Source organism: Syngnathus acus, chromosome 10 (genome assembly GCF_901709675.1).
Source record: "Syngnathus acus chromosome 10, fSynAcu1.2, whole genome shotgun sequence".
Taxonomy (NCBI): domain Eukaryota; kingdom Metazoa; phylum Chordata; class Actinopteri; order Syngnathiformes; family Syngnathidae; genus Syngnathus; species Syngnathus acus.
The window spans coordinates 5,944,817-5,961,153 of record NC_051095.1 but is presented as its reverse complement, the minus strand read 5'-3'; the positions used below and the strand labels follow the sequence as shown (position 1 = coordinate 5,961,153).

General features: G+C 50.0%; 3 protein-coding genes across 11 annotated transcripts; all 3 read left to right on the top strand.

Annotated features, from left to right (window-relative positions):
• Positions 1 to 11: 11 nt before the first annotated feature.
• corin (corin, serine peptidase) lies at positions 12 to 7,668 on the top strand. Its single transcript, XM_037262613.1, has 24 exons — positions 12 to 163; positions 716 to 863; positions 1,459 to 1,683; positions 1,980 to 2,091; positions 2,164 to 2,268; positions 2,330 to 2,511; positions 2,819 to 2,932; positions 3,011 to 3,118; positions 3,222 to 3,332; positions 3,416 to 3,538; positions 3,614 to 3,685; positions 3,794 to 4,025; positions 4,196 to 4,338; positions 4,413 to 4,520; positions 4,598 to 4,711; positions 5,025 to 5,135; positions 5,204 to 5,327; positions 5,453 to 5,581; positions 5,737 to 5,786; positions 5,868 to 6,054; positions 6,169 to 6,331; positions 6,399 to 6,507; positions 6,681 to 6,814; positions 6,933 to 7,668. The coding sequence occupies exons 1-24, from the start codon at positions 119 to 121 to the stop codon at positions 7,116 to 7,118; spliced, it is 3,135 nt and encodes a 1,044-aa protein (XP_037118508.1). The 5' UTR covers positions 12 to 118; the 3' UTR covers positions 7,119 to 7,668.
• Positions 7,669 to 7,816: 148 nt separating this feature from the next.
• LOC119129430 (sodium/hydrogen exchanger 9B2) lies at positions 7,817 to 11,148 on the top strand. 9 transcript variants are annotated; one of them, XM_037262704.1, is made up of 13 exons: positions 7,817 to 8,023; positions 8,085 to 8,172; positions 8,549 to 8,719; positions 8,785 to 8,927; positions 8,987 to 9,114; positions 9,499 to 9,580; positions 9,688 to 9,781; positions 9,847 to 9,953; positions 10,022 to 10,171; positions 10,286 to 10,394; positions 10,453 to 10,589; positions 10,687 to 10,861; positions 11,017 to 11,148. In XM_037262704.1, exons 2-13 carry the CDS (start codon positions 8,085 to 8,087, stop codon positions 11,091 to 11,093), a joined length of 1,461 nt encoding a protein of 486 aa, XP_037118599.1. In that variant the 5' UTR covers positions 7,817 to 8,023; the 3' UTR covers positions 11,094 to 11,148. The 9 variants fall into 9 exon arrangements, 7 of the variants coding, with proteins under 7 accessions (XP_037118599.1, XP_037118603.1, XP_037118601.1 ...); XR_005099183.1 differs by having other exon boundaries at positions 7,817 to 8,172; positions 10,022 to 10,154; positions 11,017 to 11,132; XR_005099182.1 differs by having other exon boundaries at positions 7,817 to 8,172; positions 10,286 to 10,390; positions 11,017 to 11,132.
• Positions 11,149 to 14,388: 3,240 nt separating this feature from the next.
• Positions 14,389 to 15,379, top strand: LOC119129681 (macrophage mannose receptor 1-like). Its single transcript, XM_037263051.1, has 5 exons — positions 14,389 to 14,601; positions 14,666 to 14,772; positions 14,896 to 15,008; positions 15,081 to 15,125; positions 15,198 to 15,379. The coding sequence occupies exons 1-5, from the start codon at positions 14,389 to 14,391 to the stop codon at positions 15,377 to 15,379; spliced, it is 660 nt and encodes a 219-aa protein (XP_037118946.1).
• The last annotated feature ends 958 nt before the right edge of the window (positions 15,380 to 16,337 follow it).

The following is a 16,337-nucleotide window of genomic DNA, read 5'->3' as shown; positions in this document are numbered from 1 at the left end:
GTGAGGAGGGGGCGAGAGGAGGAGGAGAAGGGGGCGGGCCGATCAGCTGCTTGGTCGGCGGCGGCGGCCGCAGACTTCAGTTGGCGCGTTCTTTGTGGCGGAGGCGCAGAGGAAGGTCATGTGCTCGTTACCGCGTGTCACCTTCAGCGCGGGAACGGACACGGTGAGTGTGCACGCGCGTGCGCGCGCCCACGTGGCTTTCAGTGGCTCGAGGAATAAACCGGAAGCAGAAAAAGCCCAGAAGTATCGGCTTCTGACTTGCACTAATTGCCTCACGTGACTTAAGATTCGTCCAGCTCCGCCCATCGTGTTTACGTCATCGTCTCGGGCGCCGTGAGCAAACTAAGGCCCGGGGCCCATCGAGCGTCAAGAGATCAAGAATCCTTTATTGAACTAATTTTCCGTTATTGAAATGTATTCATTGTTTTTTTGAAGTCAAGTTTTTCTTGAATGTATTTATTCTTTTTTTTAAGTTAATTTATCTCAAATTACTATTTCATTGATGTTATTCTTCAATCATTTATTCAAAAGAATCACTTTTCCAAGTAAAGTAATTGTAAAGTATAAAACTATTTCGAACATCAAAAATGAATTAAATTGCATACTTGGTTCACTGACTTCTTGCAAATAATAAAACTAAAACGGTGAGATATTTAACATGTTTTCATACTGTGTAACCCAAGAGTTAATGTCCAAAGCTACCTTTGTGCTCCAGCAGGTGACCGGTGGAGTAACTGAAAGCGTGATGGGCGAGGATGTGCGTCCTCACAAGCCACAGACGTCTGGCCGCCTCCGACTTGTTTACGTCCTGCTTCCCGTCACTGGCCTGCTGGGCGGCATGATGCTCGTACTCGCCCTTACCGGTATTTGCACGCACACAGACACACACCTCTAGAGGTCCTTTTGACACAAAGAGTCCATGTGTCTGGTGGTTGTCATGACAACTAGTGGTTTTCAGCCAATCAGGAGCATGTAAAGTGAAGAGGAATGTCAAATATTTACAAGTGCCGTAAAACATTTTGTCACCTTTTCGGCATCTTTATCATGTCCAAGTCTTGTTTAATGCTGACCTTGACACGACTTTGAAAGGTACGATACGCTCACACACATTCCCCCTTTAGTGTCGGAAACTAACCCCGGCTGGCACTTGTGGTGGAGAACTCCCCCCCCCCCAACCCCCCCCACACCCTTCCCGAATGATTGTTATTATTAGCTAACATGTGAGTGTATGAGACATGTAATCGGGGTCGTCATGGTAACCAGATCCCTCTGACACTATTCATAGACGTGTGCACTTGTGTATTTAAAGTGAACCAATCAAAAAGCTCCTTGCCCATGCACACACACACACACGCACGCGCACACACACACACACACACACACACACACACACACACACACACACACACAAAAACAGGTACTGAAGTTGTGAAACAGTTTTTTATGTGCTTTCCTAAGGTGTGATTGGCGGCCGTGTCTCGGACTCCAGCCCGCTCCCTTCTCCCGAGCCGATAGCTGACAGGGTGCCTGGTTACCGTGGGAACCGTACAAGCCCCTCCCTCCCGGCAGATGCGTCTCAGGCCCCGTCCACTCCGCCAATGACGACAGCTGCAGATTTGCTGACGTCTGTCCCCTCACTGAGCTCCACCTGGTTGACCGCCGCCACCTCTACGCCGCATGCAGGTAAGTGTGTGTTTGTGTGTGTCCAGATGTGTAAACACCGTTGGTGTAGCAACACATGTAGACAGACAATGTGACAGGCCTACAGTATTCTTTATATTCTTTGAAGAATGTCAAATTAAAGTTTATTTTCCCCCCTGGTGGTCTAGAAACACACCAGCCACACAATGCCCATTGAATTAAAGCCTGACATCATGGAGCACCAAATGCTTCATTCTTTGCATTTGTTTTGATTAGGTTACTCTTGTATGTTTTTGTAAAGTATAAAAGTTTTTTTTTTAAATCCAAAATGTATGCAGGTGGTTGTCAGCCCCTGGCAGAGCCCCAGTGTCACATGTTACCATACAACCAAACATGGCTGTCCTCCTCCGTCGCCGTGGTGAAGAGCTCGGAGGTAGACATGTTGCTCAGGTAATGGTGGGCGGAGCTTGGTGGGCGCTCGGGCATACGTGCGTTGGGGAAGTGACATGATGTGTGTCGCAGGTTCTTCAGCTACCTGAGCAGACTGTCCTGCTACAAGCACATCATGTTGTTTGGCTGCTCTCTGGCGCTGCCGCAGTGTTTCCATGACGACGACGCTCAGCACAGGTAGCCGCGGAATACTCCGTTGTCCACATCTCAGAATATTCGCTTACCCGCTCCACCACAGGTGGGTGGTGTTGCCGTGCGCATCCTTTTGTGAGGCGGCCAGAGAAGGTTGCGAGCCCGTCCTGCAGATGTTCAACATCTCCTGGCCCGACTTCCTGCGCTGCTCGCAGTTCAGCCGGGCCGCCTCATCCTCTGCAACGTCTCCTGCCTGCTACACTCCCCGACAAGCAGTAGGAAAACCCTGTAAGTAATTTTGATTGGTTTGGCACAAATAGGGTAGGACAGGACGATAAAAGAAAGGTCCTCTGATTTGCTGACACACATATCAGAAATCAAAAAGGAAGTATCAAATAGACCGGGACAGGTTAGTAAAGGACGAGGTTGGACAGAGCACTACAGGATAGGACAGGACATTGTTCTGACATGTTTAGTGATACCAAGCGGTGCTCTTTTATTGATCAACCGTATAATTAGTCAACAGGAAGTAAATCGGACAGAGCGGTACAGGACATTTGGTGTTACTATGCGCTACTCTCTGATTGGCCAATAGCGGCGTGCGGCGGGAAGGAAGACTTCCTGTGTGCCACGGGGATTTGTGTCCCTCAGAAGCTGGTGTGCAACGGCCAAAACGACTGCGATGACTGGAGCGACGAGGCCCACTGCGGTGAGCGTGCACGCGACGTATGTTCGAAAAGTTGTCGTGATACCGCACCATCATCACATTGATGACATCATCATTCAGTGTGTTCAGACACACAGTTCCGCTGCTCGACGGGCCGCTGCTTGCCGCCGCTTCTGCTGTGCGACGGCTACGATGACTGCGGAGACCTTAGCGATGAGCTCAACTGTGGTGAGAGCGTACACGCTAAACTTCTAGAACTGGCAATGTGCCCAAAATGTTTGAGAACCTCTGCGCTAGGATAGGTGAGGCTAGCCTAACTGTTGCTTGTCAGTGTGCGACGCAACACGGGAGCATCGCTGTGGCGACGGCCGCTGCGTGTCCACAGATTGGCTATGTGACGGCGATCACGATTGTGTCGATAAGAGCGACGAGCTCAACTGCTGTGAGTTGCCTCGTCCTTGACGCTCACATTGCAAGAACGACTAACCTGAATGTGTGTGTGTGTGTGTGTGTGTGTGTGCGCAGCATGTCGGAGCCAGGGTCTTTGGGAATGCCGCAACGGTCAATGTATTCCTCCGGCCTTCCGTTGTGACGGCGAGGACGACTGCAAAGACGGCAGCGACGAAGAGCATTGCATGCGCGAGCAGCGTGAGACACCCGCCTGGCAACAGACTGCCTTGGTGAATGTGTATCACTGTCTGACGGTGCGTGTGCGCGTTACAGCTCACAACACGTGCCCCCCCACTCAACCGGGCTGCGCGTCCACTTCCTGCGACACGCGACACCACAACTGCAGTAAGCCTCTGACAAATGCGTTGATAGGCAAGGTTCCTATTTTTATTCTAGTTCACAAAACATCTTTTCAATTCTTTTGACTGCCTCCTCCCCTCATGGGCGTGTCAGCCGGCTGCGAGCCAATCAGCTTGGAGCTGTGCATGAACCTGCCTTACAACCACACACGCTTCCCCAACTTTCTGGGTCACGTATCGCAGCGGGAGAGCTCCGTGTCGTGGGAGTCGTCACTATTCCCGGCGCTGGTCCAGACGGGCTGCTACCAGTATCTCATGTTCTACGCCTGCACGTTGCTCGTACCCAAATGCGACCCACTCAGCCTGAGTACTGTGCCGCCGTGCAGGTGAGGATGCGTTCTGAGTGTGTGTCGAACCTGTCCTGCTCCGCTCCAAGTAGCAGATAGGACAGGACGGGACAGAATAGGATAGGACAGCGTTAGTGAGCCCGGCATTGTTAGTGAGCTGGTGTGGAGCGTCACTTCATTGTGATTATACGGCATCTTCCCACTCGCAGGTCTCTGTGTCGCACAGCCAAGGAGAAGTGCGAGTCGGTGCTCGGCATCGTGGGATTGCAGTGGCCCGACGACTCGGACTGCGCTCAGTTTCCCGAAGAGGGCGGAGACTCGACGTGCCTTCTGCCTGAGGCCGGCGTGGACGGTGCGTACAAATTGGTGCTTAACTCATTGTTTGCTCATATTCTGTTCATGTTTACCACGTCGCCGTGGCAACAGAGTGCTCCCCCAGCCACTTCAAGTGTCGCTCCGGACGCTGCGTCCTCGCCAGCAAGCGCTGCGACGGCCTCGCCGACTGCGACGACCGCAGCGACGAAGATCACTGCGGTGAGAACGCCGCCTTAACCTTTGTGACATTAAAATCGAGCCTGCTGTGTTGACGTGTCTTTGCGGGTATGTGGTAGGTTGCACCGAGCGTTCTCTGTGGGAATGTCCGGGGAGCGGCGTGTGCATCAAGACCAGCATGATCTGTGATGGCATCCCAGACTGCCCCCTGCTGGCTGATGAGGTCAACTGCTGTGAGTTGTTGCCAACGTGTGGCGTTATTGTAGCTAATAAGTTCTAGTTTCTAGGCTGTAGATTTTCAAATTTAGCTTACCGGTGCTAATTTGCAGTTGCGAGGAACAATATTCTAACTTTTTACGTTTTAGCGCTATCTTGTAGTCTGGCGCAACTAAACCAAGTAGTTAAGGTTAGCTATGTTTGTCTTTCAGAATTAGTTTCCAAGTCCTGACTTCTCATTCCTAGCTTATGTACCAGTTTCTAATCTTAGCTTCCATGTGCTAGCGCCTTGACTCAACCCAGTGTGTGTGTATGTGATTGTTGTGTTAGCGGCGTGTGGCGATAACGAGTTGGCGTGCAACAATCACAAGTGCGTGCATAGGACGTTGTGGTGCGATGGAAAGAAACACTGCACCGACGCATCGGACGAGTGGGACTGTGGTAACACACACACACACACACTTAGACACACATGATAGGAAGATGACTGAGTGTTTTGTTGTGTGGAGTGTCTCTGAGCCAGTCGTCAGGTTCCATTCTGACCGTGTTGAGGACGGCCGACCACTATCACGTGTGTGCAGACGAGTGGAACCAGCAGCTCAGCAAACTGACCTGTGACCAGCTGGGTCTAGGGTAAGGTCAGTAGCACACACATACACACACACACGCTCACACACACACACAGACACACACACACAGACACACACACACACACACAGGTGATGCGGCCGGTCCATCACAGTTAGCGTGCCCCGCAGGGTTCCCGCCTCCGTTTCCATGGTACCTGAGCAGGGTGGTCCTCCGGGTCGCCGTCGCTGGTTACATGTTCATCCAGAGTGGGAGGAACGCAAAGGCTCGGCTCTACAGGCTCGCCTCGAGAAGAGAAGGTGTGTGTGTCTGTGTGTGTGTGTGTCAGGAAGTGAGTAAAATTGCTAATGCTAACATTAGTCTCAATATTTAAGCTCTGAGTGTGTGTGTACTATGTGTGTGCGTGTGTAACTTTGTGCGTATCTCTGCTTGTGTGTGTATACGTGTGTGTCAGTCATTCGTGTCATTCTGGCAAGCGAGTGGCTCTCGTCTGCGTCAGAGACAGTAAGCTTCATCCATCCCTCCGACTCGTCTCCTCCGATGGCCTGGGCCGAGTCTACTTCCTGTTTCTCATCTCTCGGCCAGAGTGCGGCCTGCGGCCGGCAATGGACGCGCGTCTCTCCAGGCAGAAGAGGATTCTGGGAGGTCGTGTGGCCAGGCAGGGGGCGTGGCCATGGCAGTGCTCGCTGCAGAGCGGTCAGAGCGGTCACGTGTGCGGCTGCGTCCTCATCGGCACTAAGTGGGCCTTGACAGTGGCGCATTGCTTCGAGGGGTGAGCCCGTCCATGTCTAGCTTTTGGGCTTCAAGTTTCAACCATCCAGGCAGTGACACTTTCAAGGGGGCTTGCTATTAACAAGTCTTCCATGATCTTTTCTTACATGCGTAGGAGAGAGAAGGCCCACTTGTGGAAGGTCCTCTTGGGTCTCAACAACTTGGACCATCCGGGCGTGCACAGTCAGAGGCGTGGCGTGCGAGCCATCACAGTGCACCCGCGTTACAACCGCGCCGTGGTGGACTACGACATCAGCGTTGTGGAGTTAGACTCCGAGGTGAGTCCTCCCCGCGTTCCCGGGTGACGAGAATATTGTTGCTGAGGTATTGTTGGAATCACACCAGGTGGAGGAGACGGAATGGGTACGGCCCGTGTGTCTGCCCGGAACCAATCAGATTCCCACTCCGGACTCCTACTGCTACATCACAGGATGGGGTCACATGGGCAACAGGAGTAAGTCCAAACACCCATTTGCTGGTTCAAGATCTTCGTAGTTATAGATTTTGAGTGCTAGCTTCTATGTTTTAGGTTCTAGTGATCAAGTTCTAGCCAGAAGGCACTAGCCTCTAGGTTCTCCCTTTTAAAGTCTAGCTTTTAAGGTCGAGCTGATGCTACCTCCTCCTCAGTGCCGTTCAAGCTGCAGGAGGGCCAGGTACGGATCATCTCCATGTCCCAGTGCCAGTCCTACTTCGACATGAAGACCATAACTGCCAGGATGCTTTGCGCTGGTTACGAGGCCGGGACCGTGGACTCCTGCATGGTAATCATCACACGCTTACAAGTTTTAGCCGCTAAGTTGAAGTTCTGAATGACAGGTTCCAAGTCCGAGCTTCTAGGCTGGTGTCGAGCGCAGTGTGTTGCTTCCGTTCCGTTTCTAGGGTGACAGCGGCGGTCCGCTGGTGTGCGAGGAGTTGTCTGGGGGGCGCTGGACACTATTCGGCCTGACGTCATGGGGCAGCGTGTGCTTCAGCAAAGTGCTGGGACCGGGCGTGTACAGCAACGTGAGCCACTTCACGCCGTGGATACACCAGCAGATCTTCATGCGCACGTACCTGCCCGACTGAGGCGCGCCGCCTCGGGCATCCGGTTCCCGAGAGGAATTGACGTGACGCCGCACCCGCTCGTTTAACACCGTTAGCCTTTTGATGCTAGCTGCTGTAACATTGACATGACAGATGCTAACATGTTAGCTACTTTGAACGCTTACGTGGTTGGCGTACTAGCTAGGGCACAGTAGTGTGTTGTAGGTGATTAATCCTGTGCTCCGTCAGTGTTGTTGCTAGCTCGACTAACCTAGCGCCGGCCAAAAGTGAGAGCTAATGCGCTAATCACAGACAATGGCCTGTGACGGATAGCCTGTGACTTGATGTTTGCTCATTCCTTCACGTCCACATTCCTGGTTGCTAGTTGTTAGAAGTCATTTGGAAGATTTGCTTTTTTCAAGAGTATTTTTCTACACTTTTTTGTACATCACGTGTGTGTGTGTGTGTGTGTCGAAATAGGAGGGGGGGTCCTCCTAAGATGTCACTTCCTGCTTTTGTATTGTGAAGAGCCATGTAAAGGAAGTGCAATGTTTTTGTGTTCAACAGTAAAGCTACACACACCTGCTCTCAACGTCTATGTACGTGTGTAATATGTATGTTTTGGGTGTGTGTCTGTGTTTCTGTGTGGAAGTGCGTGTATGTCCGTCTACACGTTGTGTGTGTGTGTGTTTTTGTGTGTGTGTATGTTTGCATTAAGTGTTTATGGACTGAGACAAGAAGAGAGATGGATGGAGAAACAACAAGGAAGGAATTCACAAAATACACACATGCACATACAAGTGGGGTCAAAGTGCGAGACTTTATTGTGTGTGTGAGTGTGTGTGTGTTAAAGTCACACTGGTTACAGTGCACTGAGGTAGTAAAGGTCAGGAGGGTTCTGAGCAATCCCAGCGGTGGTGACGACGACGCACGAGCTGGATGACACGGTGAGGTCCGTCAAGCACGCACAGACACACACAGACAGTGATTATGTCTTTGTTTGTCTAGATGTGTTCCTGCTGCGCCTCGTCCTTCAGCCGCCTGAGGAGCAGATGTCCTCGACCTCGTGGAATTATCAACCAGATCGTCACCAAAGGTGCCAACCAGCCAATCCATCAGTCAGTACACGTTTGGGTCCTCCATTAATGTTTGTCTGTGTTTGTGTGTGTGTATATATGTGTCTTAATGAACATCTGTTTCCGTATGTATGCCTGATTTTTTGTGTCTGTGTCCACTTGAAATATGCATATTTGTGACCCCCTCCATGTCTCTCTTTGTGTATATAAATGTGTGTGTGTCTGTGTGTGCGTGTTGACCTGTGCAAGTGCACTTCTGTGTATGCATATGTCGTGTGTGTTTGTGTCTTGTGTCTCTGTCTATATATCGGTTTGTGTGATTGTATGGATATGAGTGTATTTCTTTGACTCTGTGTGTGTGTGTGTTTGTGTTTGTGTGTGTATGTGCTTGCCCAGCATATATGTTGGCGCTGCTCTTTGGTGCAGTGTGGTCAGTAACAGGGACAGAATGTTTGCCGGGAGGGCGAGTGTTCGGTGTGGTCATCATCTTCATCAGCGCAGTGTTGGGGGGGCGACTAGTCGGGATGGTTCAGTTTCCTGGCTTGCCCCCCATCCCGCCACTGCTTGGTATGGCCCGACAGTAGTCCACCTCACGCACACGCGGACCTGATGCTTTGTATGTCTTTGGGCAGGCATGCTCCTGGCCGGCCTGATCCTGAGGAACGTTCCCTACGTGACAGACGCCGTCTACGTGGACGCTGCCTGGTCCGCGGCTTTGAGGAGCATGGCGCTGTCCATCATCCTGGCCCGAGCCGGTCTGGGTCTTGACCCCTCGGTATCACGCACGCACACACACGCGTGCATGCACAGGTGGTGACGGGGGTCTTCTTGCAGGCGCTGCGCCGGCTGAAGGCCGTGTGCCTACGTGTGGCGGTCGGGCCCTGTGTCATGGAGGCGTGCGTGGTTGCCGTGGTTTCTCACTTCCTGTTGGCTCTGCCGTGGGGGTGGGGATTCCTGCTGGGGTATGTGTTGTGTGCACTGGCGGAGCTAGACGGGGGACTGCGGGGACACTGGCCCTTCCTGAAATATACTTGGACCTACCTAGTGTTGACAAAATGACAATAAAGTTCTGTCTAAGTCTAAGTCTAAGTCTAGATGCAAGGCCAGATAACTGACTTTAGGGTATTTTCAGATTTTTTTCCAGGAATTTCTTTTCAATATATTCACCTGTCTTCCACAGGGAACCTATATTTAATCTTTATCAGATTTTTCTGGATAATCTTTTAAATTTTTGTTTTGTGGACCCCTTGAGATATTCCCCACCAAGTTAGCTTTGCCAGTGGTTGTGTTTAGGTGGTCAGGCGTGGTTGCGGGACAACGTGTGACCCGTGCTCATGCACGCGCAGGTTTGTCCTGGCTGCGGTGTCTCCGGCGGTGGTGGTTCCGTCTATGTTGCTCCTCCAGAAGGAAGGTTATGGACGCGAGAAGGTAAGGTGCTGTATCTCTCGGCTTTGCCTCGTATATGTCCAAAGCTGTACCGGGCTTCTCCTGAAGTTCGTCTTGGATTCCACCAAAGATATATGGGGATTCTGCAGGGCATCCCGACACTTCTGATGGCTGCTGGCAGCTTTGACGACATTTTGGCCATCACGGGGTTCTCTACGTGTCTGGGCGTGGCATTCTCCACAGGTTTGTCTTCTGGTTTGCTTTGAGCTGGGTTGAGTTCTGCTCTCCATGCATGCGAGCATACGCAGGTTCCACATGGATGAGCATCCTGAAGGGTCTCCTGGAGGTGGTTGGTGGAGTGGTGGGCGGGATCCTTGTGGGCATCTTCTTGTGTTTCTTCCCCAGCGTGGATCAGGTACGTGGGAAAAGCCGTTTGAGCCTTTGGTCCGTGTTCTTGTTGTGCTGAAAGTGGTACTGGTGCAGGAGGACGTGGTGGCGACCAGGAGCTTCCTCCTGTTGGCCTTCTCCATCTTTGCCGTCTTCTTCACTCAAGTGGTGGGCGCCTCTGGGGCTGGTGGCCTCTGCACCTTGGTTCTGGCCTTCCTGGCCGCGCTAGGTTGGCGCGCTGACAAGGCAATCATGGTTAACCTGTTGAAGAAAAAGAAATGATACCGTGCTCGCCACTTGAATAGATGCCGTAGGCCCGTACCGCGACTGGACAGCCAATGACATGGTGTTTCCCTGCAGGCGGGCGTGGCGGCCATATTAGGGAGGTGCTGGGATGTGTTCCAGCCCCTCCTCTTCGGCCTGATTGGAGCAGAGATTGTCATAACGACGCTGAGCCTCAGCACTGTGGGTGAGAAGTACGCCACTGCCCCATCGCGTGGCGTCGACTCAATTGCGGTCCCGTGCAGGTTTGGGTGTGGCTGTCATCACCATCGGTCTGGTGGTGCGACTGGTCACCACCTTCGCGCTGGTGCACGGTGCGGGCTTTGTGCTCAAGGAGAAACTCTTCATTGCTATCGCCTGGATGCCCAAAGCCACCGTGCAGGTACGCCACCCGATCCCTTGGCTAGAGGTCAAAGTTTAGCAGAAGCCGAGGAACTATTTTAATTATTCACCGATCCCAAAACGCAAACGTGTGACAGGCGGCCATCGGCTCAACGGCGTTGGACACGGCGAGAGATACGAATGACGAGACGTTGGTGAAGTTTGGTTTGGACGTGCTAACGTTAGCCGTGTTAGCCATCTTGATCACCGCGCCCATCGGAGCGCTGAGCATCGGCCTGACAGGACCACGTCTCCTGAGCCGGCAGGTCAAAGGTCAGCACGGAATTTCTTTATTGTGGAAATTGTATCTCCTCATCTGATTCAAACCGTTCCAACGTCAAACTCTTCAGCTCATTCAAGACATCTGACAATCTATTTTTAAATAAATAAAAATGTATTGACATGTTTTTTCTTTTTATCTATGATAGTACCGGAGGCAGTGGGCGGAGTACCATCTCCGGCTGGCCAAGGCGAAGACCCTGTGATTTTGGAGAGCAGGCTGTGATGACCTTTAACCCCAAAAAATACAAACAAAATTAAAAAGATAATGTTAGACCTTATTTTTGGGTCGTGTTTGTATCCAAATAATTGTACCGTGTTTTTCCATGCATAATACGCACCCTAAAAATGGCATGTCGATGCTGGAAAAAAGCCTGTACCCGTGTATAATACTCACCCAAATTTTGACTCTTACTTAAGTCCGTAAATGTAAAATTATTTCAGAAAAAAGATCCTCTTTGGGAACAACCGGATGTTATTCTGCCGGTATGTGTAAATGTGTACAAGATAACAATCCCATCGAGGAGTCGTCTGAGTCATCAAGCGTTTGCTTCCCCCAAAGAGCCAAAAAGTCACAAGATCCCCGCATGGTGTGCAAATTTTTGCACTCAAGGCCCGCAAGGCTCAATTGGAGACGTTTCCCCCTCATTTCTCTCAGATTCATTTGCTCATCGTCTCCTCGCTCATTTTCCTTCACAAGTACGTCCACTAAATGTATTTTCTCGTGTTCTCTATCAAATCAAATCAACACGACATCTGAGAGGCGTGAATGGAAAAGTTTCTGCATTCTCGTCAGTACTTGAACACAAATGCAGTTACACCTCATTTGATTCCCACTTTCATACTTGGATTTCATGATTTCGATTTACTGTTAAATGACAAAAAAATAAAGGAATGAAAGGGTACAGTGCGTCGTCACACGCGCTCGCCACTCCCACATTTTGTGCTACGTGAGTGGTTGGCGTGTGGGCTTGGAGCAGGCACACCAAACGTCCATTTGTTTCTCCTGACTGGAATCCACAGGGCATTGTCAGTAAGGCGACTTATCATTTCTTTTCAACTGACTGTAATCGCTGCGACCCTCAGTGAGGCGATTTTTGTTTTTCGCGCTCTCTCTCCCTCTCACTCCAAGATGTGGGAGGCACTCGAGTGGTCTATTCTCTTGCTTGGCATATATTGGACATGCGCGTCAGGTAAGCAATTTAGTCAATTAAAAAAAGTCAGTTCAACAGAGTTCATTGCTAAAACAATACCGCTGTCGACAACGTGATGAAATGTACTGTACTGTGAGTTCGCATGACTGCATCTGCTTCTACTCTTGTCAAAACATTACGGTGCCTGAGATCAAAACCCTTGATTACAATGGATCCAATTCTGAGCACAAAGTTCGTTCAAATGCTATGATGGCTTTTTAAGGTGCGTTTATCATTTTCGTTTATATTGGCTGCTGCTCTGTCAGAATATACGAACAACTTGACTTTGAAGTCATTACAAAGGGCCTATAGAGGAAGTCAACCTGTCTCTACTATGCTCATTCAAAGCGCACACTCACTCAGACGGACGAGCGCATCTCGGTGGTCTGGGGAGACCTCTAGCGGTGGATGTGAGAAATATGAATGACGGGCGACGGACGGCAGGCAGCAACACGTTTCAAACGTCCGCGATTTCTCCACGCCACATAACGATACAAAGTAACACGAAAACAATCTACGTATCATGCAACAACAACAACAACCATGTAGCAAGTAACGTCTTTGTTGGCCGTGAACTATTCCTGCCGAACTTGCTCACCTTCACATGAACTTGTAAAGCACTACTTGACGAACCTGCATGCGCTCTTCCTAACTAAACAATTTCTTAGCATTAATATTTAATCATTATTGATATTATTGAGACATATTACGAATAATTATTTCTTACAGCCCTTTATACAACAGATAGTTCTTAGCGCCTCTATTATAAAGATATTTTCCTTTTCTTTCATCTAAATAGATTTAATAATAATTAAAAATTATGTACATTGTAACGAAATTATAAATGATAAATAATCATTATAATTTAACAATAATAATTTCTTACAGCTCTTTCTACAATAACTATTTCTTCATGAACAAAAATGTCTCATGAATTATATGATCAAAAACGTCATCAAAGAGACATCAATAAACACACAAATCCATATGATGATTTATGTATACAAGACCTACTTACGAGCAAAGATGATTTGTCTTTGCTATTGATTTTGCCAGCCTTATCTTTCACAATCGGGACAATATCGACTTGATTAAATTTGGCTCGAATCGAAAGAAACCCCAGAAAAACAGATGGCTGGTATTGTTTTCCCATTGGAAATTGTCAGTGCTCAGCAGATAACTTGTGGGCACCACATGCCTGATTTCTTAGGCTTGATAACAATATGGTTGACTTCCTGTACAGAAAATAATCACACGCTCCTGTTTGTTCTGTTATCGCACACAAAAAGAACTTGCGACACAGTTCCTAATATTTCTGCCGTGAGTGTTCCATTTGGATCATCTAAATGTGTTTAAAAAAAATTCACTCAGGAGTAATTCATTTCTTTTTCATAATGAATTTCTCTCTCAAAAAATTCATTTCTTTTTCTCAGTGAAATTCTTTGCAAAATTCTGCCGGACTTTTACGAGAGACTCTGATTTTCAGTGCGTGTTCATCTGAATATTGCATTTGCCCCTCAGAGTCCATTCGAGGCCCGTGCTTATTCGGTTACTGAGCCCGCAGTTTAAAAGGCCTTCTTCCCCATGAAACCCCTGCACTGCTCTGCTCAGCTCAGCCCAGCCCAGCCCGGCTTGGCTTGGCTTTGTACTTTGTCATTTAATTCAAGGACACGGGCTTCCTGAGATAAAAAGAGTGGAGCGGGGTCCAACTGTTGCAATGTTACAGTCAATTGAGTTGCCTTGTGCTTTAGCACCCCCCAGTGGTGAAATGTGCGATGACCTGATTTGGGCTTACGTCATTGGTCATCGATTTGCCACACGTGCGTGACTGGTGGGTGGGGATCGCTGATGGTGAAGATGAAGTGCTAACACTGTGAGTTTGAGTTCGATTCATTTTGTCTCACATAGTACCTCTGATGAAAATGACAGGCACCTTTTAACTTGCGCAATTGGTGGCTGACTAGTACATCCTTTGTTTGCCCCACTGTACATCTGAAGCTTAATAGCAGAACTTTGGGGCAGTTGTGTGCAATCTCATGTCATGATCTGTGGACATGTAATCATGATCAATGATGTTGTGAAGAAATAAAAGTGAATCAATCAACCAATCAATCCTTGGCAGGCACAAGTGATGCTTTGATGCAAACAATCAGCAGCTCACCCCAAAATGAAGGACAGGCAAGTTTTTGGAAGGGGCCAAAGGGACAATGAGCATTGCCCCCCCCCTGACAGAATCCTCGTGCATTTGGTTGCCATGCGCCCAATGAAGAGGATCGAGTAAAAACATGCCATCGGTGTGCTCTGATCTGTCCGCCCGTTCCCCAAATTATGCCCTCAGCCGACCAGTGTGCTCTCGGGTGGCGCGGGCACGGCACCAGCTGCTACAAGAAGATGGAAGTCCCCAACGGTTGGCTGGGCGCCTGGCACCACTGCGTCTGGCTGGGCGGCAACCTGGTCTCGATCACCTCCTCGGCCGAGGAAAACTTTGTGAAGGCGACCATGGGCGTGGACACCCGCTTCTGGCTGGGACTTTCCAACCAGGTGAGACGGAAGCGGCAGTGGACTCTGCGGCGACAACTGGAACTGTTTTCTTTTCTCCCCCCAGAAATGCGACAAGGTCTGGTGTCGCTTTGAAGGCGGGAGCCAGAAGCTGACCTGGTCCGATGGCCAGACAATAAAGCACACCAACTGGGCCCCAAATCAACTCGAAAGGTAAGACGTAACAACTTTGCATGCTGTTGTCAGGCGGAGACGTCGGCTTAAAGTTTCTGGAACCAATTTTGAGAACGACCACTCAAGGAAAAATAGGAAAACATTTTTTTAATCTACCGACAGCGCCGACGTTGCGTCCTGCGCCTACGTCAACCAAAAGGTTTGGAAGAATTCCGGGAAGTGGAGGTCTGGCTCCTGCGCTTCCTCCTTAGCCTACATGTGCAAACGGCCGCTGGGTAAGCCTGCATGTTTGTAATCAGGTTGACTTTGAAAGGAGAAAAGCTCAAACAGGGTCTTTTTCTATGCAGACTGCCCGACGTGTTCCCCCAAAAGTGGTCCTGCTGTAGTGAAGAGTGAGTTGCAGCACGCCTATTTGCACCATCTGGTCACGGTTTCCTCCTCAATGTTCTTCTTTGTGGCCTCAGCTTCTGACTGCGACGATGGCAACGTCCTTTATGGCGATCATTGCTATTTTCATGGCACGAGTCGTGAAACTCAAGAGGATGCTGAGGAGTTCTGTCTCGCCCGGGGAGCCCAACTGCCTCGCGTCCACTCTAAGCGAGATGGCCAATTCCTGTATGGTAAGCACCAAGAAGAACCGCCGTAGTCGTCACTTGGCTGAAGCTCTTCTTGCCCTGAAGCTCTTGTTCTCCCTCCTTTCATCAAGATCACTTTCAAATAACTAATCCTTGGGTGGGACTCAAGAAGAAGGGCAACAACTACAAGTGGAGTGATGGAACAGCTTTGGTAAGTGAATTGCTGGAGGCCTTTGGAAAAGTCGGTGTGCAGGCATCCGTTTTGTCTTGAGGCATCGGGCAGCCGATGACACATTTTTGGCACTCTGATTTTAGAGACAGCGAGGAGGCAGTTAAGATGTCCAGGAAATATCCTGGATGGTGCCTCTGGTTTGTCTTTAGGTCTTCAGGTTTAGTTGCATTGCGCATGAGACCTTTGGCTCGCCAGAGAGGGCACTACATGCTTCATTTCATTGCAATGTTCATACTACTTTGACTGACAATAAAGTGAAGCCGACAAACCAAAGTGAAACTTGAATGAGAGAAGGTACGCCATTAAGTGAGGAAATGCGGCAGGAAGACGACCAGATCAAATGCAACACGCTTAAAGTTCTGTCCAAAATCTCGTCCGCAGGACTACGACGACCTCAATGACAGAAGCTACTCCGGTGGTGACTGTGCAGTCATGGGTTCTGACGCACGGCTCTACCTGAACTACCCATGCCACTGGAAGGTGTCAGTAATCTGCCAAACAGGTGCTAACGTCGCTCCCGAGCGCTCCTTTTGGACGGGTCCCGCATTTGCTTATACCCCCTTTCTCTGCAGCCAAGCGCGGCAGAGGGCGTCCACAGCTGCCACCATTGGTGGGCCAACCTGGTAGGTGTCCAGCACTGGCGCCGTCCGTCTTGCACTGTCTTGCGTAACGCCGTCTTATGTCTGGCTCGCAGACTGGACTGAAAAATGCGGCTGGTGGCTGGACCACCCCTCCAGCGACTTCTGCTACCTGATCATCCCACAGCCCACCAAGACCTGGCAGGAGGCGCAAGACCA